The 26,346-nt window shown below is 44.9% G+C and overlaps 1 protein-coding gene across 2 annotated transcripts in view; it reads left to right on the top strand.

Annotated features, from left to right (window-relative positions):
• Positions 1-26,346, top strand: part of armc9 (armadillo repeat containing 9) — a 102,008-nt gene that overhangs the window by 44,787 nt on the left and 30,875 nt on the right. For both annotated transcript variants that reach the window (XM_031822345.1, XM_031822346.1), the window contains 9 exons: positions 299-422; positions 2,985-3,124; positions 4,879-4,955; positions 9,598-9,672; positions 9,977-10,067; positions 10,522-10,580; positions 14,415-14,513; positions 14,646-14,764; positions 20,649-20,809. In XM_031822345.1, the coding sequence (XP_031678205.1) occupies positions 299-422; positions 2,985-3,124; positions 4,879-4,955; positions 9,598-9,672; positions 9,977-10,067; positions 10,522-10,580; positions 14,415-14,513; positions 14,646-14,764; positions 20,649-20,809 (945 nt within the window). The remainder of the gene's footprint in view (positions 1-298; positions 423-2,984; positions 3,125-4,878; positions 4,956-9,597; positions 9,673-9,976; positions 10,068-10,521; positions 10,581-14,414; positions 14,514-14,645; positions 14,765-20,648; positions 20,810-26,346) is intronic.

Consider the following 26,346-nt stretch of genomic DNA (forward strand, 5'->3'; position numbering starts at 1 on the left):
ACCCCCTGGAATTGTTTTTTCAATACATTTTTTAAAGAAGTGCACCGATTGATAAATGTTTGTAGTGACTGGGTGTACACATTAAATCCAGTCAAATGTTATTTGTCACATACGCGGACAACAGGTGGAGATATACAGGCGTCCTTCCTAACTCAGTTGCCGGAGAGGAAGGAAACTGCTCAGGGATTTCACCATGAAGCAAATGGTGATTTTGAAGCATGGATTCCAGGCTATAATCCTCGGTCGATGGTGGTGACCCCTGGTTGTGTTGTGTGTGTGTGTGTATGTTGTGTTCTAGGTCGTGTGTACCTGTCCCAGGTCCCGTCTTTGTTGAGGCTGCTCATTGAGTCTATAAGGACAGAGGAGAAGGACTCTGTGAGCAGAGAGAATGTCCTGGGAGCCCTGCAGAAACTCAGCCTCAGGTACACTCACTTCCTGAAACAAACTCCCACTCACTTCCTCAAAAACACTCCCACTCACTTCCTCAAAAACACTCCCACTCACTTCCTTAAAAACACTCCCACTCACTTCCTCAAACACACTCAAATCAAATAAAAGTTTATTTGTCACGTGCGCCGAATACAACAGGTGTAGGTAGACCTTACAGTGAATTGCTTACTTACAGGCTCTAACCAATAGTGCAACAAAGGTATTAGGTGAACAATAGGTAGGTAAAGAAATAAAAAGACAGGCTATATACAGTAGTGAGGCTATAAAAGTAGCGAGGCTACATACAGACACCGGTTAGTCAGGCTGATTGAGGTAGTATGTACATGTAGATATGGTTAAAGTGACTACGCATATATGATGAACAGAGAGTAGCAGTAGCATAAAGGAGGGGTTGGCGGGTGGCGGGACACAATGCAGATAACCCGGTTAGCCAATGTGCTGGAACACTGGTTGGTCGGCCCAATTGAGGTAGTATGTACGTGATTGTATAGTTAAAATGACTATGCATATATGATAAACAGAGAGTAGCAGCAGCGTAAAAAGAGGGGTTGGGGAGACACACAATGCAAATAGTCCAGGTAGCCATTTGATTACCTGTTTAGGAGTCTTATGGCTTGGGGGTAAAAACTGTTTTTGTCCTAGACTCTCATTCACTCACTTCCTCAAACACACTCTCATTCACTCACTTCCTCAAACACACTCTCATTCACTCACTTCCTCAAACACACTCTCATTCACTCACTTCCTCAAATACACTCTCATTCACTCACTCATTTCCTCAAATACACTCTCATTCACTCACTCATTTCCTCAAACACACTCTCATTCACTCACTCATTTCCTCAAACACACTCTCATTCACTCACTCATTTCCTCAAACACACTCTCATTCACTCACTTCCTCAAACACACTCTCATTCACTCACTTCCTCAAACACACTCTCACTCACTCACTTCCTCAAACCCACTCTCATTCACTCACTTCCTCAAACACACTCTCACTCACTCACTTCCTCAAACCCACTCCCACTCACTTCCTCACACGTGTGCATGCACATGTGCGCACACACACACACACACACACACACCATTTGGACCGCTAACCTGTATGTTATTGTGCTGTATTGTTTAGCATCCTGGTGTGGTGTTGAATTATACTAACCTATATTATGATATGACAATCTTATACCAGGCATACTACCTACCGCTCTGCATCCACAGTCACACTACCGCTCTGCATCCACAGTCACACTACCGCTCTGTATCCACAGTCACACTGCCACTCAGTATCCACAGTCACACTGCCACTCAGTATCCACAGTCACACTACCGCTCTGTATTCACAGTCACACTACCGCTCTGTATCCACAGTCACACTATGGCTCTGTATCCACAGTCACACTACCGCTCTGTATCCACAGTCACACTACGGCTCTGTATCCACAGTCACACTACCGCTCTGTATCCACAGTCACACTACCACTCTGCATCCACAGTTACACTACCGCTCTGTATCCACAGTCACACTACCACTCTGTATCCACAGTCACACTACGGCTCTGCATCCACAGTCACACTACCACTCTGCATCCACAGTCACACTACTACTCTGCATCCACAGTCACACTACCACTCTGCATCCACAGTCACACTACCACTCTGCATCCACAGTCACACTACCACTCTGTATCCACAGTCACACTACGGCTCTGCATCCACAGTCACACTACCGCTCTGTATCCACAGTCACACTGCCACTCAGTATCCACAGTCACACTGCCACTCAGTATCCACAGTCACACTACCGCTCTGTATTCACAGTCACACTACCGCTCTGTATCCACAGTCACACTATGGCTCTGTATCCACAGTCACACTACCGCTCTGTATCCACAGTCACACTACCACTCTGCATCCACAGTCACACTACCACTCTGTATCCACAGTCACACTACCACTCTGTATCCACAGTCACACTACCACTCTGCATCCACAGTCACACTACCACTCTGCATCCACAGTCACACTACCACTCTGTATCCACAGTCACACTACCACTCTGTATCCACAGTCACACTACCACTCTGCATCCACAGTCACACTACCTCCCTGGTTAACTATCCACAATCAGCCCTAGTAGACTAGAGAATGTGATATCCCGGTGTCTCCACTTTTTTTTTTGGTTAATCAGAAAACTATTGGTTTGAAACACAAGCTTATAAAGGCAACAAAACAAATTGCAACAGCTAGTGGTTTCCCGGTCTAACCCCGTGGGCTGTGTTTCTTTCTGTTTCTTTCCGTTGTGCAACACCTAGTGGTGTCCGGGCCTAACCCTGTGGTCTTTGTTCCTCTCTGTTTGCTTGTTTCTGTGCGTCTGCATATGTGCGTCTGTTTGTGCGTGCGAACATGGGAGTTTTGTGTACACATCCATGTGTGTGCGTGCAAGCGCCGGTGTGTTTTTATATATGTGTGTGTGTGTGTGTGTATGTGTGTGTGTGTGTGTGTGTGTGTGTGTGTGCGTGTGCGCGCTCTAGGAGGAGCCAGCAGTCAGCCATGATAGAGGACGGTCTCATTGACTGGCTGGTAGATGAGCTGCAGGACTCTGACTGTCTGTCTGACTACACTCTGGAGTACGCTGTGGCCCTGCTCATGAACCTATGTCTACGCACCAGAGGTAGCCTATCATCACCTGGTACCACTCATCACCTGGTACCACCCATCACCTGGTACCACCCATACCTAGTACGACATCCACCTGATGGCACAGTCCATTAGCCTGGTCCCAGATCTATTTGTGCCAAAACAGATCTGGGATCAGGCTACATTTCCCTCAGTCCAGTGTTTCCCTCCGATTATTTTCCATCCGCGGCACAAAAGCACCCAAAACAATAAACAGTTGAACAGCCCTCAGTTGAAACCAAAAGTATTTTGGGACGTGGGCTCCCACACCACCTATACAAGGAACACTAACACAGTCCACATCAGTTGTCTGAAGTGAACTGGAAATTCAGCATCTTTTTATAGGAATATGATCAACTTCCACCGTCCTCCCAAGAGTTGCTGAAATTCCTCTTCACTTCAGTTTGCTCTTTAAAGACATTCTCCCGCTTTGTGCTGGATGTGTCAATATGTAATGTCCAAACATGTATAATCGGTTAGCAGAATTATTGTTTTGCCTCAACTAAGCCACGAAATCCCTAGTTTGAAAGAGACTGGGTTTTTTTCTGGAAGCTGTGACATTTTCCTTACATTTTCCCCCAATTTGGGCCAGCCAATGAGTTCCTAGCTATTCGAAGACTAGCCAATGAGCTTCAGCCTCTCACCATTTCGGTGACATCTAGCAAGCTAGATGTCTTTTGGCTCAGTACTACTGGGTAAAATGTATACGAAAATACTGGTGCATCTCTTTCATTCATGCACCTTGGCTAAAGAGTTAGGTATGGGCAGTGATCCCTTCCCTCTATCTCCCACAGAATTAGAATGAGTTAGCTAGTTAGATCTCAAATGACCTATTACAATAAACATCATATTATCTGCTATTCAGCAGAGGATTTTATCAAAAAGCCATTTACAGTTATACGTCCATTCATTTTTCCGTATGGGACTCGTACTATGGTTGACCCAAAAGCAGAAATCAAACCCACTACACCTTGGCGTTGCAAGAGTCCATGCTCTACCAATTGAGCCACACAGGACCATTTACTTCTACTCACGACTCATCAAAGGAGTGTCTTCGCATACCAACCTGCATCCCACTGCTGGCTTGCTTATGAAGCTAAGCAGGGTTGGTCCCTGGATGGGAGACCAGATGCTGTTGGAGGGCCAGTAGGGGGCACTCTTTCCTCTGGTCTAAAAAAAATATATCCCAATGCCCCCAGGGCAGTAATTGGGGACATTGCCCTGTGTAGGGTGCCATCTTTCAGATGGGACGTTAAACGGGTGTCCTGACTCTCTGTGGTCACTAAAGATCCCATGGCACTTATTGTAAGAGTAGGTGTGTTAACACTGGTGTCCTGGCTAAATTCTCAATCTGGCTCTCATACCATCACGACCACCTAATCATCTACAGTTTACAATTGGCTCATTAATCCCCCTTCCTCCTCTCCCCTGTAACTATTCCCCAGGTCGTTGTTGTAAATGAGAATGTGTTCTCAGTCAACTTACCTGGTTATATAAAATACATTGTCCCTAGGCCTTGTATAGACTTCTGGCCCTGGGTCTAATGTTAAATGCCAATTGAAGGGATTGATTCAAATCAAATTGAGTTAGATGGGGAGAGCAGAATGAAAGCTTCTTGTTCTTTCAGACCCGTATCTGACCCTAACCCGTATCTCTGTCATGATTTACTTATCTTCTTGTTCTTTCAGACCCGTATCGAACCATAACCCGTGTGTATCTCTGTCGTGATGACTTGTCTTTTTGTTCCAGGTAAGAGGAAGTGTGCTGAGAACCCTAAATACGTGCTGAAGGTTCTGACTGACCTTCTGGGACACGAGAACCACGAGGTAACACACACACACTTTCATGGACACACACATGCACTTACACACACAACTCTCACACACCCACACACACACAGACAGACACCCGCAGTTGTGAATGTACACAAACTACTCACATATAAAACACACACACAGAGAGAGGTTAATCTGTAAATCTGTTAATCTGCACCAGTCCCAGCAGATCACTAATCTGCTTGCTGGCGTGATGGTGGCGTACTGTATGGTAGGGTTGAGCTGTATCCAGATGTTCATATCTCATACAGTCCTTCACTCATCCCGGGATTTACTGTATTACTGCCTTAGTACACAAGGGGGTGCCAAAAACACCTTATTAATTCAGTAATTTGCTTAGATAACTAGCAAATTTAAATTGAGGGTCCGCGTTAATGCAGAATTCATCATTTTTAACGTCTCTTACCAGTATGCTAACTAAATTAGCACAGGTAATAATTAATTTCCATGGAGGCTGCTAGCGAAATATGCTAACAAAATGCAAAGACAGGCAGTCCAGCTCATAAAGTTATACATATATAGGTAGGAGCTACCGAATGTCATTTTTGGTGAGTTTGGACATTTCCAAGTGAATGTGAACGAGCGACATTGTGCAAATGAACCAAGTTTTGACGCATGCTTGTCTAAAGTAAGATCAGTACTGTCTCTGAAGCAGCATGGTTACACACTGTCTGTGTGGAATCTGGAGTCGCTAGGGTAACGGGCCTGTCTGCTTGGAGAAGAGGGGGGAGGAGCAGATGGCTGAGAAAAGAGCGGCAAAAAAACTCAAGGAAATCAAAAGAGTGGCAGCTGTACGGATAACTCATCCAATGGGCTTTGACTTCTCAAACACGGCAGAAAACTTACACAATATGATGTCCTGTCACCTTATTAATTCAGCAATTTACTTAGATAACTAGCAAACGTTAGTTAAACGTAGCGTCCTCTGCGTTAACGCAGAATTATTCATTTTTTAAATATATTTTTCATATATAAAAAGCTTTAGAAATCTCTTAATGCGTTTTGTAAACACAGATGTAAAGGTCTTGTTATTGTAATTTCTTCTCGACATCAGACTAATATTGTGCTTCAATTGCACTTTTCCACTCGGATGAGAATTCAAAAAAGGGAACTCTATCAGTAGACAGCGCTCTGACTGATGTGTAGCTACTTTTCTCTGGTACTTGTGAAGGTGTAGCCAGCCTGCATTTCTCTTGTAAAATGCTAGATTAATTTTAAGCCATACATTAGGAAATGTAGCTGGCTACATTTTTTCTATGATAAACATTAGCAATATGATGGCCATGCATCGTTTTTGCAAAAAATACCATGCTTTTTCATTGTAAGCTCATTCACTTGTGTGGCTACCAGCCAAATATGTTAAGTGGAGCGACACAGGGGAAGTCAAGAGCAGACTCAGATGAGGAAACAAGGATGAATTAATGAAAATATATATTGTTACACAGAGAGATATGGAGTGCAGATCCAGGGAAGCTTGGATGAGTTGCAGAAAAACAAGATGTGGAGACCGAGGTTGGAGTTGGCTGAGTAGAACAGGGTAAACAGGTCATGAGGGGAATCCAAGGTAGTGGTGGTGAGATGTGGAGACCGAGGTTGGTGTTGGCTGAGTAGAACAGGGTAAACAGGTCATGAGGGGAATCCAAGGTAGTGGTGGTGAGATGTGGAGACCGAGGTTGGAGTTGGCTGAGTAGAACAGGGTAAACAGGTCCTGAGGGGAATCCAAGGTAGTGGTGGTGAGTAAAATCCAGAGCAAGGTAGTTGTGTGGTGAGATGTGGAACAGGAGACAGAGACAGAGCAGTAACTGCAATGAGAGGATAAACAGTGTCAGGCAGGGAAACAGGCACAGCAGAGTAACATGATCTTGAATAATCATAAATGGCTAGACTCATGAACTGACTGAGCAGAGATTACAATCTGGCAGAGTGGAAGTGGCAGGACTGAGTATTTGTAGAGGTCTTTATTATGGAACGAGTTGCAGCTGGTAGGGATCTGCTCTGACTCCAGCACACTTGTCTCCAACCACACAATCACACAGAGAGGGAGAGGGAGGGAGAGTGTACAGGGGGAGTAACTGCAGGTCAAGAAGACACCGGGTGAACACCAGAGGGCATAGCAGGAGCAACTGTGACAAAATAGCATAGCACTTCTGTTGTCATCTGATGAAAATTAAGCTATTTCCTGTCTAAATGTGTTGCACTAATGTATTTTCTGTGAAGGAAAACTATAGTTGCACGTCCCTGATCACTCTCTATTGAAGCAAAAAAAATACTGTTGACTTATAAAACACAACGCCTTAAAATACACAGCTTTCTCCCATTGTGCTATTTACAAACAAACACATGACTGACTCAAATGTTCTGGGGAACTGCGGTAAGCTTCATAACATAACATAAAATAACATGACAGATGAAATTAGAAGACGATCTGCTTTATCTTCTAACACATTGCACAAGTTAACTGCAGGTATTTACAGTGGTACAAACAAGTATTTAGTCAGCCACCAATTGTGCAAGTTCTCCTACTTAAAAAGATGAGAGAGGCCTGTAATTTTCATCATAGGTACACTTCAACTATGACAGACAAAATGAGGGGAAAATAAAATAATCAAAAAAATCCTACAATGTGATTTTCTGGATTTTGTTTTCATTTTGTCTGTCATAGTTGAAGTGCAACTATGATGAAAATTACAGGCCTCTCTCATCCTTTTAAGTGGGAGAACTTGCACAATTGGTGGCTGACAATTATTTTTTTTGCCCCACTGCATGTATAAAATAGTTACAAATATAAAAATGTATTGGGAAAAACTTCAAATAAATTGAATGGTATTAAAAAACCATCCCGTGGTTATTTCCAAATACCTTGGTATACAGTATATCGCCCAAGCCTACTCTATTGCTGCCGTCTTGTGAGCTCTGCTCCAACTTTGCTATTTTGTGATTCTTTCAGCGGTTATGTATCCGCAATGATTATTATGATCGATAAGAACTTTTGAACATCAGATCGGCAGTTACTAATCTCAATTGTGGCTTAAACTTAGACTCATCTGCCCTGGGCTCTTTGCGTAATTCTGATCAAATTCTCGGGCTATCCAAGAGGAAATGCCACCGATAAAGAGGCAGGAGAGGGGATGTCCTGTCGAGATTAAGGCGAAGGGAAAACCGGCCACCTCTTCCCTCCATTCTATTTGCCAATGTACACAGTCTCTTGGTAATAACATGAATGACCTCCGACCGCAGATTCTTGTAACTGCAATATTCTCTGCTTTTCTGAAACATGGCTATATGTTTGCTAGGACCATGCCTCAGGACTACCTGACATGATGACTCCTTACTGTCCCCAGTCCACCTGGCCGTGCTGCTACTCTAGTTTCAACTGTTCTGCCTTATTATTATTGGACCATGCTGGTCATTTATGAACATTTGAACATCTTGGCCATGTTCTGTTATAATCTCCACCCGGCACAGCCAGAAGAGGATTGGCCACCCCACATAGCCTGGTTCCTCTCTAGGTTTCTTCCTAGGTTTTGGCCTTTCTAGGGAGTTTTTCCTAGCCACCGTGCTTCTACACCTGCATTGCTTGCTGTTTGGGGTTTTAGGCTGGGTTTCTGTACAGCACTTTGAGATATCAGCTGATGTACGAAGGGCTATATAAATAAATTTGATTTGATTTTCTATCCAACTTGATGGATTCTTCATTCACCGAGCAGACAGGACATTGGGTTGAGGGAAATCGAGAGGGGGAGGGGTATGCCTCTCGTCATCAACAGCAAATGGTGTGCAGACTCTAGCGCAGTGGAAGTCTCGACCTATTGTTCACCCATCTTGGAATAACTGATGGTCAAATGCCGACCTGTTATCGTGTCTGCTGTATATGTTCTACCTCAGGACAATAAAAACAACAAGCTGGTACTTAATGTACGAGGCTATAAACAAGCCGGAAACCAGGAGGCTGCTTTCCTGGTTTCCTGTGATTTTAATTCTGCATCATTAAGACATGTGATGCCCAACTTCCATCAACACTTATCCTTCACCACTAGGGGCGATAGAGTCCTAGACCACTTATACTCTACCCACAAGCAAGCATACCTCCCTCGCCCCCACCCTCCCTTCAGAAAAGCAGATCATGACCCTATAGTCCTGCTTCCTGTTTACAAGCAGAAACGTAATCAGGAAGTACCCGTGCTGTGTTCAGTTGAGAAATGGTCCTAAGTATCGGAGGCTATGCTACAAGACTGCTTTGCTAGCGTCGATAGCATTGATGAGCTAACCACCTCCGTCACCGGCTTCATAAGGAAATGCATCGCTGACGTTGTCCCCACAGTCAAGGGTCACTGCTTCCCCAATCAAAAGCCCTTGATTAACACAAGAGGTTGGTGCTAAGCTAAAGGGACAGGGCTACCGCACACAGAGCTAACGCAGACAAACCCTGAGGCTACGGCTGAAGACAGGAACAAGTACAACAAGTCCCGCTACGACCTCCGCAGAGCCATCAAACAAGCAAAGGTTATAAAGATGGGGAAAGGTCTGTCTGTAATTAAGAGATGCTCTGCTTTTTTGACACCACACCCCTGTAAGCAAGTTCTGCAGCCGTACGTGAACGTGTACTTTACAGGGCTTGTGTATGTTTTTACAGATTCGTCCGTACGTGAACGGAACCCTTTATAGCATCCTGTGTATTCATGCAGTGCGAGAGGAAGCCAAGGAGATGGTTAGTGTGTGTGTGTGTGTGTGTGTGTGTGTGTGTGTGTGTGTGTGTGTGTGTGTGTGTGTGTGTGTGTGTGTGTGTGTGTGTGTGTGTGTGTGTGTGTGTGTCAAGGGCTTAAGTGATTAACATTGTTGGTGATTGATTTCCGTGTGTGTGGCTCAGTTGCTAAAGCATAGCGCTTGTAACGCAAGGGTTGTGGGTTCAATTCCTATGTGGGCCAGTACAAAAAAGTATGCACTCACTACTATTAGTCACTCTGAATAACAGCATCTGCTAAATGACAAAGTGTGTGTGTGTGTGTGTGTAGAGTATGGAGGAGATTCTTCACTGCTACAGTAAAGAGGAGAACCCGGAGCTCAACAGGCAGATTGAGTTTATTATCAAACAGCTCAACTCAGGTCAGTCACACACACACAACAGAGGTATCGACCCATAGAAGTAGTCCATTTCATCATGTATGCACACAGCCCTGCATTGGCACATATTGACACGCACCTACACTATATATATACATTTGGAATTACATGTACACCCATTCATATTTTCCATATTTTTAATTCTAGCCTTATTCTAAAAATAAATTTAAAATCCCCTCATCAATTTACACACAATACCCCATAATGACAAAGCAAAAACTGTTTTTTTAGAAGTTTTTGCAAATGTATAAAAAATATTGTCGCGGAAATTCAGTACTGAGACACCCCCTTTGTGCCTTATTGCTTAAGTATACACAATCCCACCTACATAACCTCTTCTGTTGGAGGCCACTGGATGTACAAGCTGTGGTTTCTTCATGTTCTATTTGACCTCTCACCTTTGTGAGCTGACCTGACGTGTCTCTTTTCTAACCAGGGGAGGTGACAGAAGAGGGACCAGAGTCTGATGACGAAGAGGAGGATGACGATGATGAGGTAAGCCCGTCATCTCACCCTCATTGCCATGTTGACCATGTTCTGGACACACGCAAATGTCCAAAGACGCATTGCCTCTGTCCGCTAGAGATGGGACATACATACACAGATGGGACATACATACATACAAGCATACATACATACATACACACACACACACACACACACACACACACACACACACACACACACACACACACAGCCGGACTGGGGGTCACTGGATCCTTTAACTAACAAGACACTTACATTACATTACACATACATACATACATACATACAGTGGGACAAAAAAGTATTTACATACCTACCTACCTATTTATTGACCCTGCCGGCTGCCACACACACACTCCTACTAACCCTGACACACACACACACTCCTACTAACCCTGACACACACACACACTCCTACTAACCCTGACACACACACACACTCCTACTAACCCTGACACACACACACACTCCTACTAACCCTGACACACACACACACTCCTACTAACCCTGACACACACACACACACACACTCCTACTAACCCTGACACACACACACACACTCCTACTAACCCTGACACACACACACACACACACACACACTCCTACTAACCCTGACACACACACACACTCCTACTAACCCTGACACACACACACACTCCTACTAACCCTGACACACACACACACACACACTCCTACTAACCCTGACACACACACACACACTCCTACTAACCCTGACACACACACACACACACACACACACTCCTACTAACCCTGACACACACACACACTCCTACTAACCCTGACACACACACACACTCCTACTAACCCTGACACACACACACACTCCTACTAACCCTGACACACACACACACTCCTACTAACCCTGACACACACACACACACACACTCCTACTAACCCTGACACACACACACACACTCCTACTAACCCTGACACACACACACACACACACACACACACTCCTACTAACCCTGACACACACACACACTCCTACTAACCCTGACACACACACACACTCCTACTAACCCTGACACACACACACACACTCCTACTAACCCTGACACACACACACACACACACTCCTACTAACCCTGACACACACACACACTCCTACTAACCCTGACACACACACACACACACACACACACACACACACACACACACACACACACACTCCTACTAACCCTGACACACACACACACACACACACACACACACACTCCTACTAACCCTGACACACACACACACACACACACACACTCCTACTAACCCTGACACACACACACACACACACACACACTCCTACTAACCCTGACACACACACACACACACACTCCTACTAACCCTGACACACACACACACACACTCCTACTAACCCTGACACACACACACACACTCCTACTAACCCTGACACACACACACACACTCCTACTAACCCTGACACACTTACACACTCGCAATTTGTCTAACCATCCCAGGGTCCTTTGAACCACACACATACACATTCCAACCTCAGGAACACATCCCCCAAAAAATGAGATATGAAAAGAGAGGGAGGGGGGGATCAATGATAAAACATACTATATTTGACATCTTCTCCAGCGTAACACAGATATTGGGTGTCTCCCACCCGTGTGCTGTCTGATGGGGCTGCCAGGTTGGATTCTCTGGGAAAGTGAGCTATCAGATATAAGGGCCACAGCCTTGGGACCCGGGGTCACCCAGGTGCATGCTGGGTTTGAGAGTGTGTGTTTGTGTTTGTGTGTGTGTGAGTATGTGTGTGAGTATGTGCCCCCATTCGCTGACCCTCTACGAGCAAATATGTGAAACGCTGTACTTCCTTCCATTGACAAGTGAGATCAGTACAAAGTGAAACCACCCTATCGTGCCAAATGGGATGCCATTCTAGAAAATGTCCCTAATAACCTAGAATAATAGTGTTGCTTATAATAGAATGGTTTCATTGTTGGTGTTATCGGCACGATCACGTACTTTCCCCCGTAAAGGGAGAAACGGCCACACTGTTCGCTATCTCACAGACTTCACTCCTCTCTCCATGGTCTCACAGCTATCTGACAGACTTCACTCCTCTCTCCATGGTCTCACAGCTATCTGACAGACTTCACTCCTCTCTCCATGGTCTCACCGCTATCTCACAGACTTCACTCCTCTCTCCATGGTCTCACCGCTATCTCACAGACTTCACTCCTCTCTCCATGGTCTCACCGCTATCTCACAGACTTCACTCCTCTCTCCATGGTCTCACCGCTATCTCACAGACTTCACTCCTCTCTCCATGGTCTCACCGCTATCTCACAGACTTCACTCCTCTCTCCATGGTCTCACCGCTATCTCACAGACTTCACTCCTCTCTCCATGGTCTCACCGCTATCTCACAGACTTCACTCCTCTCTCCATGGTCTCACCGCTATCTCACAGACTTCACTCCTCTCTCCATGGTCTCACCGCTATCTCACAGACTTCACTCCTCTCTCCATGGTCTCACCGCTATCTCACAGACTTCACTCCTCTCTCCATGGTCTCACCGCTATCTCACAGACTTCACTCCTCTCTCCATGGTCTCACCGCTATCTCACAGACTTCACTCCTCTCTCCATGGTCTCACCGCTATCTCACAGACTTCACTCCTCTCTCCATGGTCTCACCGCTATCTCACAGACTTCACTCCTCTCTCCATGGTCTCACCGCTATCTCACAGACTTCACTCCTCTCTCCATGGTCTCACCGCTATCTCACAGACTTCACTCCTCTCTCCATGGTCTCACCGCTATCTCACAGACTTCACTCCTCTCTCCATGGTCTCACCGCTATCTCACAGACTTCACTCCTCTCTCCATGGTCTCACCGCTATCTCACAGACTTCACTCCTCTCTCCATGGTCTCACCGCTATCTCACAGACTTCACTCCTCTCTCCATGGTCTCACCGCTATCTCACAGACTTCACTCCTCTCTCCATGGTCTCACCGCTATCTCACAGACTTCACTCCTCTCTCCATGGTCTCACCGCTATCTCACAGACTTCACTCCTCTCTCCATGGTCTCACCGCTATCTCACAGACTTCACTCCTCTCTCCATGGTCTCACCGCTATCTCACAGACTTCACTCCTCTCTCCATGGTCTCACCGCTATCTCACAGACTTCACTCCTCTCTCCATGGTCTCACAGCTAACTGACAGACTTCACTCCTCTCTCCATGGTCTCACCGCTATCCCACAGACTTCACTCCTCTCTCCATGGTCTCACAGCTATCTGACAGACTTCACTCCTCTCTCCATGGTCTCACCGCTATCCCACAGACTTCACTCCTCTCTCCATGGTCTCACCGCTATCTCACAGACTTCACTCCTCTCTCCATGGTCTCACCGCTATCCCACAGACTTCACTCCTCTCTCCATGGTCTCACCGCTATCTCACAGACTTCACTCCTCTCTCCATGGTCTCACAGCTATCCCACAGACTTCACTCCTCTCTCCATGGTCTCACCGCTATCTCACAGACTTCACTCCTCTCTCCATGGTCTCACCGCTATCTCACAGACTTCACTCCTCTCCCAGTACAATCTTATGTCATGCTATTCTCAGATGGGTCATATTCATTAGGGCATGCAACAGAAAACGTTTTGCAACGTAAAATGAAAATGACTGTCTCTTATTGGACTAGTCCAGGTAGTCCGCCCCTGTTTCAGTCTGTTTTCTTATGTTTGGTGCCAAATGAACACAACCCTGGTGTGGCTCTATCAGGGTTGGGATCAATTCCTTTTCTCTTCAGTAAAATGAGGAAAATGTCCTGTGTTTGTTAACAGGAAGACGCGATAGAGACGGACCTGGACAAAGAGGAAGTGCTTCAGCTGCAGCCCAGAGAGTTGTCCGGAGAGACACTACTAACCACAGAGTACCTGGGGGTGAGAGACACACACACACACACACACAATGCTACACTGAACAGATCTGGGACCAGTTAGTGTCCTGTGGGAACATGATGTGTGTTTGGCACATTGCCGTTGGTGTGTGATTTGAATTGTGTGTGTGTCCAGATCATGACCAACATGGCGACGAGGGTGAAGAGGAGATCGGCAGCTCCTCTTGGACGGAGTGTCGATGAACCCCTGCAGCGACCCGTGACCCCCATCTCCCACCGAAACACACACATCATGCAAGTAGTACACACACACACACACACACATATACTGTATACGTACAACATGGAGCAATGCGTTCTGGACTAGAGGCTCTTAGTATCGGATGCCATCGACCCTGTGGTCAATACAGTATTTGCCAGTACCCAGGGAATAGGGAGTTACAGCATAATGTTTTGGTGTCCCTCAGAACATCAGTGGTGTCAGACAATACCCGGAGGTGATAACTAATGTTTTGGTGTCACTCAGAACGTCAGAGTGGTGTCAGACAATACCAAAGTGGATAACTAATGTTTTGGTGTCCCTCAGAACGTCAGTGGTGTCAGACAATACCACAGTGGATAACTAATGTTTTGGTGTCCCTCAGAACATCAGAATGGTGTCAGACAATACCCGGGGGTGAGAAATAATATTTGGGGCTTTTGTTAAGCATTCCATGAGGCCATCCTAAGAACAAACGAATGACCCAAAAACAGTGACGGACAGGTTAACAACTATAGCAGCAAAGTGCCAGTACACTGCTCCAGCCAAGTGTTAACAACTATAGCAGCAAAGTGCCAGTACACTGCTCCAGCCAAGTGTTAACAACTATAGCAGCAAAGTGCCAGTACACTGCTCCAGCCAAGTGTTAACAACTATAGCAGCAAAGTGCCAGTACACTGCTCCAGCCAAGTGTTAACAACTATAGCAGCAAAGTGCCAGTACACTGCTCCAGCCAAGTGTATTCTCTGCTTTAGGAACAGTGAATTAGCCAAGTGTTTAAAATAGGACTGACATTTATCTGTCAGTGAAAGTACAAAGAATGGCACCAACTAAGAAAGTGCTTAGAAGGGGGCCATGAAAATACAAAGAGGACCAATCGAATGTTAGGCAACATCCAGGGAGGGACATGCTAAAAGTGTTTATGACACATTCATAAGTTGCCTACAGTGCTGTAAAAAAAAACTATTGGCCCCCTTTTCAGATTTTTTTTTTTCTTCTACTTTTGCATATTTTTGATACTGAATAATTATCAGATCTTAAACCAAAATATTATATTAGATAAAGCAATGCCCTACTTATTTCAAAGTTAAACAGCACCCAGTGCCCCTGTGTGACAAAGTAATTGCCCCTTTTACACTCAATAACTGGTTGTGCCACCTTTTAGCTGCGATGACTCCAGCCTAACTGTAACCAATGACTCCAGCCAAACTGTAACCAATGACTCCAGCCTAACTGTAACCAATGACTCCAGCCTAACTGTAACCAATGACTCCAGCCAAACTGTAACCAATGACTCCAGCCAAACTGTAACCAATGACTCCAGCCTAACTGTAACCAATGACTCCAGCCTAACTGTAACCAATGACTCCAGCCTAACCGTAACCAATGACTCCAGCCAAACCGTAACCAATGACTCCAGCCTAACTGTAACCAGTGACTCCAGCCTAACTGTAACCAGTGACTCCAGCCTAACTGTAACCAGTGACTCCAGCCTAACTGTAACCAATGACTCCAGCCAAACTGTAACCAATGACTCCAGCCTAACTGTAACCAATGACTCCAGCCTAACTGTAACCAATGACTCCAGCCTAACTGTAACCAATGACTCCAGCCTAACTGTAACCAATGACTCCAGCCTAACCGTAACCAATGACTCCAGCCTAACCGTAACCAATGACTCCAGCCTAACCGTAACCAATGACTCCAGCCAAACCGTAACCAATGACTCCAGCCAAACCGTAACCAATGACTCCAGCCTAACTGTAACCAGTGACTCCAGCCTAACTGTAACCAATGACTCCAGCCTAACTGTAACCAATGACTCCAGCCTAACTGTAACCAATGACTCCAGCCTAACTGTAACCAATGACTCCAGCCTAACTGTAACCAATGACTCCAGCCTAACTGTAACCAATGACTCCAGCCTAACTGTAACCAATGACTCCAGCCTAACTGTAACCAATGACTCCAGCCTAACTGTAACCAATGACTCCAGCCTAACTGTAACCAATGACTCCAGCCTTACTGTAACCAGTGACTCCAGCCAAACTGTAACCAGTGACTCCAGCCAAACTGTAACCAGTGACTCCATCCTAACCGTAACCAGTGACTCCAGCCTAACTGTAACGGCCCTGCCTTTAAAAAAATTTAAATAATGTTTACCTCTTTTTTTTTCTCCTCAATATCATGGTATCCAATTGGTAGTCGTTACAGTCTTGTCTCATCGCTGCAACTCCCGTACGGGCTCGGGAGAGGCGAAGTTCGAGAGCCATGCGTCCTCTGAAACACAACCCAACTTAGCCGCACTGCTTCTTGACACAACGCACATCTAACCCGGAAGCCAGCCGCACCAATGTGTCGGAGGAAACACCGTACACCTGGCGACCTGGTCAGCGTGCACTGCGCCCAGACCGCCACAGGAGTCGCTAGTGCACGATGATATCACTGCCGGCCTAACCCGGACGCCGCTGGGCCAATTGTGCGCCGCCCCATGGGCCTCCCAGTCGCGGCCGGCTGCGACAGAGCCTGGGCTCGAATCCAGAATCTCTGGTGGCACAGCTAGCACTGCGATGCACCACCCGGGAGGCCACGCTTCCCCCTTTTAATCCCCTGTTAAATAGCTACCAGTCAGCTGCACAAATGAGGGTTGTGACAGTGGTGCTAATTAGGAAGTGTTCAACCCTCAGTTCCAATGCTCCTTTAAGTCGTCTGTTTTGTTGTATTTAAAAGTGTGTATTATATTATATTATTATTATTATTATTATTATATCACAAGATTAACCAGGATCGGATCCAATCATATCTTCAATTGGACTACCCATCTCAGTTGTGTGATTTATACCGTGTAGGTTTATGTGATCAGTTGTAGGTGAAGTCTGCTGAGACATTTATTGTGTGTGGAATGGGAGTTTTATTGCAATCTGATTTTTATTTTATTTAAACCTTTATTTAACTAAGCAAGTCAGTTTTAGAACAAATTCTTATTTACAATGACGCCCTTGTATGAATAATACTTTTTTTTTTAGCATCTCTTTATGAATGAACAAACATTGTGTAACTGAGTTCACTTGAGTTCACTTGAACTCATTAAACAAACTGGACTCTTTTTAGGCCCGAGGTACGTGACTTCAAGTCAAAAAGTGCCTGGTCTGAAACACAGGAGAGGAGGTGTAACCAGTGACTCTTTTATTGTCATGGACCTGTGTGGAAGTTCTGCACCAGCCCTCCCTCTGACACCCAACCTTCCTCCTTCTTCTGGTTTATCTACATGTGATAATCATTGTGTTATTTATTCGAGGTACTCCTCGCTCTTTTGTTTGGGTTTCAACCCTGTGTTTTGTATAAGTGTTTGTTGGGTCTTTACATGGCATTTTTTGGGAGAAAAAAACTATTACGCATTCCTGCGCCTGTCTCCCGATCCCGTCATACCAGCGTGACAGAATAATCTACCATTATGGGAGACAGCGGGAATGGCCCGTCCGACGACGATGCGACTGGTCCGTCCGGCACCGCCGCAACTTCAGCAGCTGCAACTGGCCCGTCCGACGTCGCCACAACTAGTCCGTCCGATGCCAGCGCGACTACGGCAGTGGCAACTGGCCCATCCGACGTCGCCACAACTAGTCCGTCCGATGCCAGCGCGACTACGGCAGTGGCAACTGGCCCGTCCGACGTCGCCACAACTAGTCCGTCCGATGCCAGCGCGACTACGGCAGTGGCAACTGGCCCGTCCGACGTCGCCACAACTAGTCCGTCCGATGCCAGCGCGACTACGGCAGTGGCAACTGGGCCGTCCGACGTCGCCACAACTAGTCCGTTCGATGCCAGCGCGACTACGGCAGTGGCAACTGGCCCGTCCGACGTCGCCACAACTAGTCCGTCCGATGCCAGCGCGATTACGGCAGTGGCAACTGGGCCGTCCGATGCCAGCGCGACTACGGCAGTGGCAACTGGCCCGTCCGACGTCGCCACACGTCCCATGCCAGCGCGACTACGGCAGTGGCAACTGGCCCGTCCGACGTCGCCACACTAGTCCGTCCGATGCCAGCGCGACTACGGCAGTGGCAACTGGGCCGTCCGACGTCGCCACAACTAGTCCGTCCGATGCCAGCGCGACTACGGCAGTGGCAACTGGCCCGTCCGACGTCGCCACAACTAGTCCATCCGATGCCAGCGCGACTACGGCAGTGGCAACTGGCCTGTCCGACGTCGCCACAACTAGTCCGTCCGATGCCAGCGTGACTACGGCAGTGGCAACTGGCCCGTCCGACGTCGCCACACGTCCCATGCCAGCGCGACTACGGCAGTGGCAATTGGCCCGTCCGACGTCGCCACAAGTAGTCCGTCCGATGCCAGCGCGACTACGGCAGTGGCAACTGGCCCGTCCGACGTCGCCACAACTAGTCCGTCCGATGCCAGCGCGACTACGGCAGTGGCAACTGGCCCGTCCGACAACGACGCAACTTCGGCAGCTGCATCGGGTCCTGTAATTTGGGAAATAAAAAAACCCTATTACGCATTCCTGCGCCTGTCTCCCAATCCTTCATACCGACGTGACAGTGTGGCTGTTGTTATGATAGTGGGGGTAATCCAGTCAGTGAACAGTGCCAAAAGGAGGTCAGCCAGCCTGAATCAAATGGCTAGCAGGATGTTTACCTCCCTTTCTGGATGTCTAGGTCCTCAGGGCTCAGGTTCTGCACCGCCATTGTTCCCCCGTTGGACTCGCTGAATAACCCGCACCTGAATCACTGGCTGAATCAGCCGAGCGACAACAATGGCCTCTGCTAGAGTTTAGGAGGTTTAGGATGCTGTCAGTCCATTGTTTCCAGGCCTAAGTGCCAGTGCTTCCCAGGACTAGCGATGACAAATCAGAGGAGAAAGTATGGTCAAGTGGTACACTGTTATTGTCAGGGCATTATCAGGGCTTAGGCCAGCAGTTGTAAGCCAAAGCACTTGAGAGACACACTGTCTGTTACTCTTGGGATTCTCTAAATTGAATGTTGTAACAATAGCCTGGTCCCAGAACTGTTTGTGTTATCCAACTCCTAGTAGGCAAGACGGCACCAGCGGATCTGGGATCAGGTTATTATAATGAATGACACCTGCGGTATGGAGGGACAGAGACCTGGGGATAAGAATGGTGTTAAAGCAGCTGCAACATATTCTGTCTAAAAGATCTGCAGATAATAACAACATGAGGTATTTCAACCAATGAAGAAGGCCAAGTGTGACTAAGACAGTATCAAATCAAAATCAAATCAAATCACATTTATTTATATAGCCCTTCGTACATCAGCTGATATCGCAAAGTGCTGTACAGAAACCCAGCCTAAAACCCCAAACAGCAAGCAATGCAGGTGTAGAAGCACAGTGGCTAGGAAAAACTCCCTAGAAAGGCCAAAACCTAGGAAGAAACCTAGAGAGGAACCAGGCTATGTGGGGTGGCCAGTCCTCTTCTGGCTGTGCGGGTGGAGATTATAACAGAACATGGCCAAGATGTTCAAATGTTCATAAATGACCAGCATGGTCAAATAATAATAATCACAGGTAGAACAGTTGAAACTGGAACAGCAGCATGGCCAGGTGGACTGGGGACAGCAAGGAGTCATCATGTCAGGTAGTCCTGAGGCATGGTCCTATGGCTCAGGTCCTCCGAGAGAGAGAAAGAAAGAGAGAAAGAGAGAATTAGAGAGGGCATACTTAAATTCACACAGGACACCGGATAGGACAGGAGAAGTACTCCAGATATAACAAACTGACCCTAGCCCCCCGACACATAAACTACTGCAGCATAAATACTGGAGGCTGAGACAGGAGGGGTCAGTATCCTGTTCGGTGTGAAATGGTCTAATACTAAGACAATCAGTTGAGTCCAGTGTCCTTACCCCGATGTTGTTATTGATTGTGTGTGGTTTGTAGGGACTTCCGAGGAGGCAGCGAGGGCGACAGGGGTGAGGTAGGGTACCCCTTGAGCAGACAGAGGAGCGAGGACAGCCTGCCCCCGTCCCGCTACAGCTCCCGCCCCCCCACCCGCTCCGGCAGCCGACCCAGCACCAGTGAATCCCTGCACCACTCCATGGGTAGGTGAAACTATCTTTTGTGTCAGCATGGACGTGTGTGTGCGTGCAGACAGAGGATATAACATATTTTTATTTATTTCAAGGGTAGATAAGCTTTAATATTGCAGATAGATTGTTGCTTCCATCAATGTAATTGTCTGCATCTCTTCCAATCCCTCATATATTTTTTTTGCAAATATACAGTACAAGTCAAAAGTTTGGAAACACCTACTTGTTCTAGGGTTTTTGTTTATTTGTACTATTTTCTACATGTAGAATAATAGTGAAGAAATCAAAACTATGAAATAACACATATGGAATCATGTAGTAACCAAAAAAGTGTTAAACAAATCAAGTCGGAAGTTTACATACACTTAGGCTGGAGTCATTAATACTCGTTTTTCAACCACTCCACAAATTTCTTGTTAACAAACAATAGTTTTGGCAAGTTGGTTAGGACATCTACTATGTGCATGACACAAGCAATTTTTCCAACAATTGTTTACAGACAGATTATTTCACTTATAATTCACTGAATCACAATTCCAGTGGGTCAGAAGTTTATATACACTAAGTTGATTGTGCCTTTTTATACAGCTTGAAAAAATCCAGAAAATGATGTCATCGCTTTAGGAGCTTCTGATAGGCTAATTGACAAAATTTGAGTCAATTGGAGGTGCACCTGTGGATGTATTTCAAGGCCTACCTTCAAACTCAGTGCTTCTTTGCTTGACATCATGGGAAAATCTGAAGAAATCAGCCAAGACCTCGTAAAAAAAATGTAGACTTCCACAAGTCTGGTTCATCCTTCGGAGCAATTTCCAAATGCCTGAAGGTACCATGTTCATCTGTACAAACAATAGTACGCAACTATAAACACCATTGGACCACGCAGCCGTCATACCGCTCAGGAAGGAGACGTGTTCTGTCTCCTAGAGATGAATGTACTTTGGTGCGAAAAGTGCAAATCAAGCCCAGAACAACAGCAAAGGACCTTGTGAAGATGCTGGAGGAAACAGATACAAAAGTATCTATATCCACAGTAAAACGAGTCCTTTATCGACATAACCTGAAAGGCCGCTCAGCAAGGAAGAAGCCACTGCTCCAAAACTGCCATAAAAAAGCCAGACTACGGTTTGCAACTGCACATGGGGATGAAGATCATACTTTTTTGGAGAAATGTCCTCTGGTCCGATGAAACTGTTTGGCCATAATGACCGTTTGGAGGAAAAAGGGGGAGGCTTGCAAGCCGAAGAACATCATCCCAACCATGAAGCACGGGGGTGGCAGCATCGTGTTGTGCGGGTGCTTTGCTGCAAGAGGGGCTGGTGCACTTCACAAAATAGATGGCATCATGAGGAAGAAAAATTATGTGGATATATTGAAGCAACATCTCAAGACATCAGTCAGGAAGTTAAAGCTTGGTCGCAAATGGGTCTTTCGAATGGACAATGACCCCAAGCATACTTCCAAAGTTGTGGCAAAATGGCTTAAGGACAACAAAGTCAAGGTATTGGAATAGCCATCACAAAGCCCTGACCTCAATCCTATAGAAAATGTTTAGGCTGAACTTAAAAAGCATGTGCGTGCAAGGAGGCCTACAAACCTGACTCAGTTACACCAGCTCTGTCAGAAGGAATGGGTCAAAATTTACCCAACTTAACTTGTGGAAGGCTACCCGAAACGTTTGACCCAAGTTAAAAATTTAAAGGCAATGGTACCAAATACTAATTGAGTGTATGTAAACTTCTGACCCTCTGGGAATGTAATGAAAGAAATTAAAGCTGAAATAAATCATTATCTCTACTATTATTCTGACATTTCACATTCTTAAAATAAAGTGGTGATCCTAACTGACCTAAGACAGGGAATGTTTGCTAGGATTTAATGTCAGGAATTGTGAAAAACTGAGTTTAAATGTATTTGACTGAGGTGTATGTAAACTTCCGACTTAAAGTGTAGGTACCAAAAAAGTATTCAACAAATCAAAATATATTTTAGATTTTAGATTCTTCAAAGTAGTCACCTTTTGCCTTGATGGCAGCTTTGCACACTATTGGCATTCTCTTAACCAGCTTCATGATGTAATCACCTGGAATGCATTTCAATTAACAGGTGTGCTCTTTCCTTAATGCGTTTGAGACAATCAGTTGTGTTGTGACAAGATAGGGTTGGTATACAGAAGATAGCCCTATTTAGTGAAATACCAAGTCCATATTAGGGCAAGAACAGCTCAAATATGCAAAGAGAAACAACAGTCCATCATTACTTTAGGACATGAATGTCAGTCAATGCAGAACATTTCAAAAACGTTGAAAGTTTCTTCAAGTGCAGTCTCAAAAACCATCAAGCGCTGTGATGAAACTGGTTCTCATGAGGACCACCACAGGACAGAAAGACCCAGAGTTACCTCTGATGCAGAGGATAAGTTCATTAGAGTTACCAGCCTCAGAAATTGCAGCCCAAATAAATGCTTCATAGAGTTCAAGTAGCAGACACATCTCAACATCACCTGTTCAGAGACGACTGCGTGAATCAGGCCTTCATGGTCGAATTGCTGCAAAGAAACCACTACTAAAGCACACCAATCAGAAGAAGAGACTTGCTTGGGCCAAGAAACACGAGGTAATGGACATTAGAATGGTGGAAATCTGTCCTTTGATCTGATGAGTGCAAATTTGAGATTTTTGGTTCCAACCGCCATGTCTTTGTAAAAACGCGGAGTAGGTGAACAGATGACCACCGCATGTGTGGTTCCCACCATGAAGCATGGAGGAGGAGGGGTGATGCTGTGGGTGTGCTTTGTTGGTGACACTGTCAGTGATTTATTTAGAATTCAAGGCACACTTAACCAGCATGGCTACCACAGCATTCTGCTTTGCGCATAGTGGGACTTTTTCAACAGGACGAAGACCCAACACACCTCCAGGCTGTGTAAGGGCTATTTGACCAAGCAGGAGAGTGTTGGAGTGTTGCATCAGATGACCTGGCCTCCACAATCACCCGACCTCAACCCAATTCAGATGGTTTGGGATGAGTTGGACCGCAGAGTGAAGGAAAAGCAGCCAACAAGTGCTCAGCATATGTTGGAACTCCTTCAAGACCGTTGGAAAAGCATTCCAGGTGAATCTGGTTGAGAGAATGCCAGAGTGTGCAAAGCTGTCATCAAGGCAAAGGGTGCCTACTTTGAAGAATCTAAAATATATTTGTTTAACACTTTTTTGGTAACTACATGATTTCATTGTTTTGGTGTTCTACAATGTAGAAAATATATTTAAAAAATAAACCCTTGAATGAGTAGGTGTGTCTAAACCTTTGACTGGTAGTTTTAGAACACCTACTCATTCAAGGGTTTTTCTTTATTTTTACTATTTTCTACATTGTAGAATAATAGTGAAGAGATCAAAACTATGAAATAAAACATATGGAATCATGTATTTTTTTGTGATCCAGTACATAATATTGTGAATTTATCATAATTTGGTTGTAATCCAGAGAGTTACAAAAACGTTTCTAGATCCTCTGAGGCTGCGGAGGGATCCAAATTGTGGATATAAAAGAAAACATGAATCATCAGCGTCCAATGACACCTTTTGTTTTTAATCCCTGGATTTCTAGCCCCTTGATATTAATGTTGGATCTGATTTTAACAGCTAACATTTCAATGGCATTAATAAATAGACATACTGATAGTGGACAACCTTGTTTTACTCCTCTTGACAGTTTAAAACTTTCTGAGATGTAGCCATTGTTTACTATATTACAGCTAGGGTTACTATACATGACTTTAACCCAAATTATAAGAGATTCTCCCAAATTTGAAATGTTCCAGGAATTTAAATATAAACTCCAGTCGTACTTTATCAAAAGCCTTTTTAAAGTCAGCTATGAATAGCAGGCCTGGATTCCCAGATTTTTCATAGTGTTCTACTGTTTCAAGTACTTGCCTTATATTATCTCCAATGTATTGTCCATGTAAAAAAAAAACTGTCTGATTTAGAATGAATAATATTCAACAATATCTTTTTAATTCTATGTGCTATACATTTTGCTCAAATGTTTTGCATCGCAACACTGTGATGTGAAGTGTAAGAGGCCTCCATTTTTTTAAATGGACTGGATCTTTATATTTACCACTTGTATCCTGTTTCAGTAATAATGAAATCAGACCTTCTTGTTGAGTGTCTAATAGTCTACTGTTTATATAGGAGTGGTTAAAACATGCTAATAACGGTCCTCTGGGTATATCAAAAAAAAAATTGGTATACCTCAACTGGTATGCCATCCAGCCCTGGAGTTTTCCCATCCTTAAAGGGTTTAATTGTATCAAGAAGTTCCTCCTCTGTAATTTGTCCTTCACATGAGTCTTTCTGTACATATGTTAATTGTACATTATTAATAGGGGGAAAATCCATACAATTAGCTTCGGTTAGTGGAGATGGAGGAGACTGAAACGAAAACATACTCTTAAAGCACTTTGCTTCCTCTTTCAAAATATCATTTGATGAATCATGAGTGATTCCGTCATTTGTAACAAATTTAGTAAATCATTTTTGGTAGCATTTCTATGTTGAAGATTAAAAATAATTTGGTGCATTTTTTCCCCATATTCCAGTTCGCTTTATTTTTTATAATGTGTTACACTTGATCTTTCTGGAATAAGTTCCACCATTTCTTTGTGTTTTTCCTCTAACTTATTCTGAGCTTCTATGGTACAGTTTTTATTGCTATCTAACTGTTCTGTTAGACCTTCTATTTCTTTTGTTAATGTGGACTCTTGACCTAAATTGCTTTTTTATATATATATATAGATGAGTACTGAATAGCATGGCCTCTAAAGCCATGTTTAAAAGTGTCCATACAATTATTATTATTATTATGATACCTTTATTTCAACAAGGAACACAGCCTGAGACCAAGGTCTCTTTTACAGCTGGGCCCTGCGTATACATGTTTACACACATACAGTTTAGCTACAATGACAGATTACACAAGATTACAAAACAGATTACACAAAAAAATACAGCAACAGATTACATTTACACAGGTTATTCCACTAACAGGTTATTCCCCTAACAGGTTATTCCACTAACAGGTTATTCCCACTAACAGGTTATTCCACTAACAGGTTATTCCCACTAACAGGTTATTCCACTAACAGGTTATTCCACTAACAGGTTATTCCACTAACAGGTTATTCCCACTAACAGGTTATTCCACTAACAGGTTATTCCCACTAACAGGTTATTCCACTAACAGGTTATTCCACTAACAGGTTATTCCCACTAACAGGTTATTCCACTAACAGGTTATTCCACTAACAGGTTATTCCCACTAACAGGTTATTCCCACTAACAGGTTATTCCCACTAACAGGTTATTCCACTAACAGGTTATTCCCACTAACAGGTTATTCCACTAACAGGTTATTCCCACTAACAGGTTATTCCCACTAACAGGTTATTCCACTAACAGGTTATTCCCACTAACAGGTTATTCCCACTAACAGGTTATTCCACTAACAGGTTATTCCCACTAACAGGTTATTCCCACTAACAG

Source organism: Oncorhynchus kisutch, linkage group LG4 (genome assembly GCF_002021735.2).
Source record: "Oncorhynchus kisutch isolate 150728-3 linkage group LG4, Okis_V2, whole genome shotgun sequence".
NCBI lineage: Eukaryota > Metazoa > Chordata > Actinopteri > Salmoniformes > Salmonidae > Oncorhynchus > Oncorhynchus kisutch.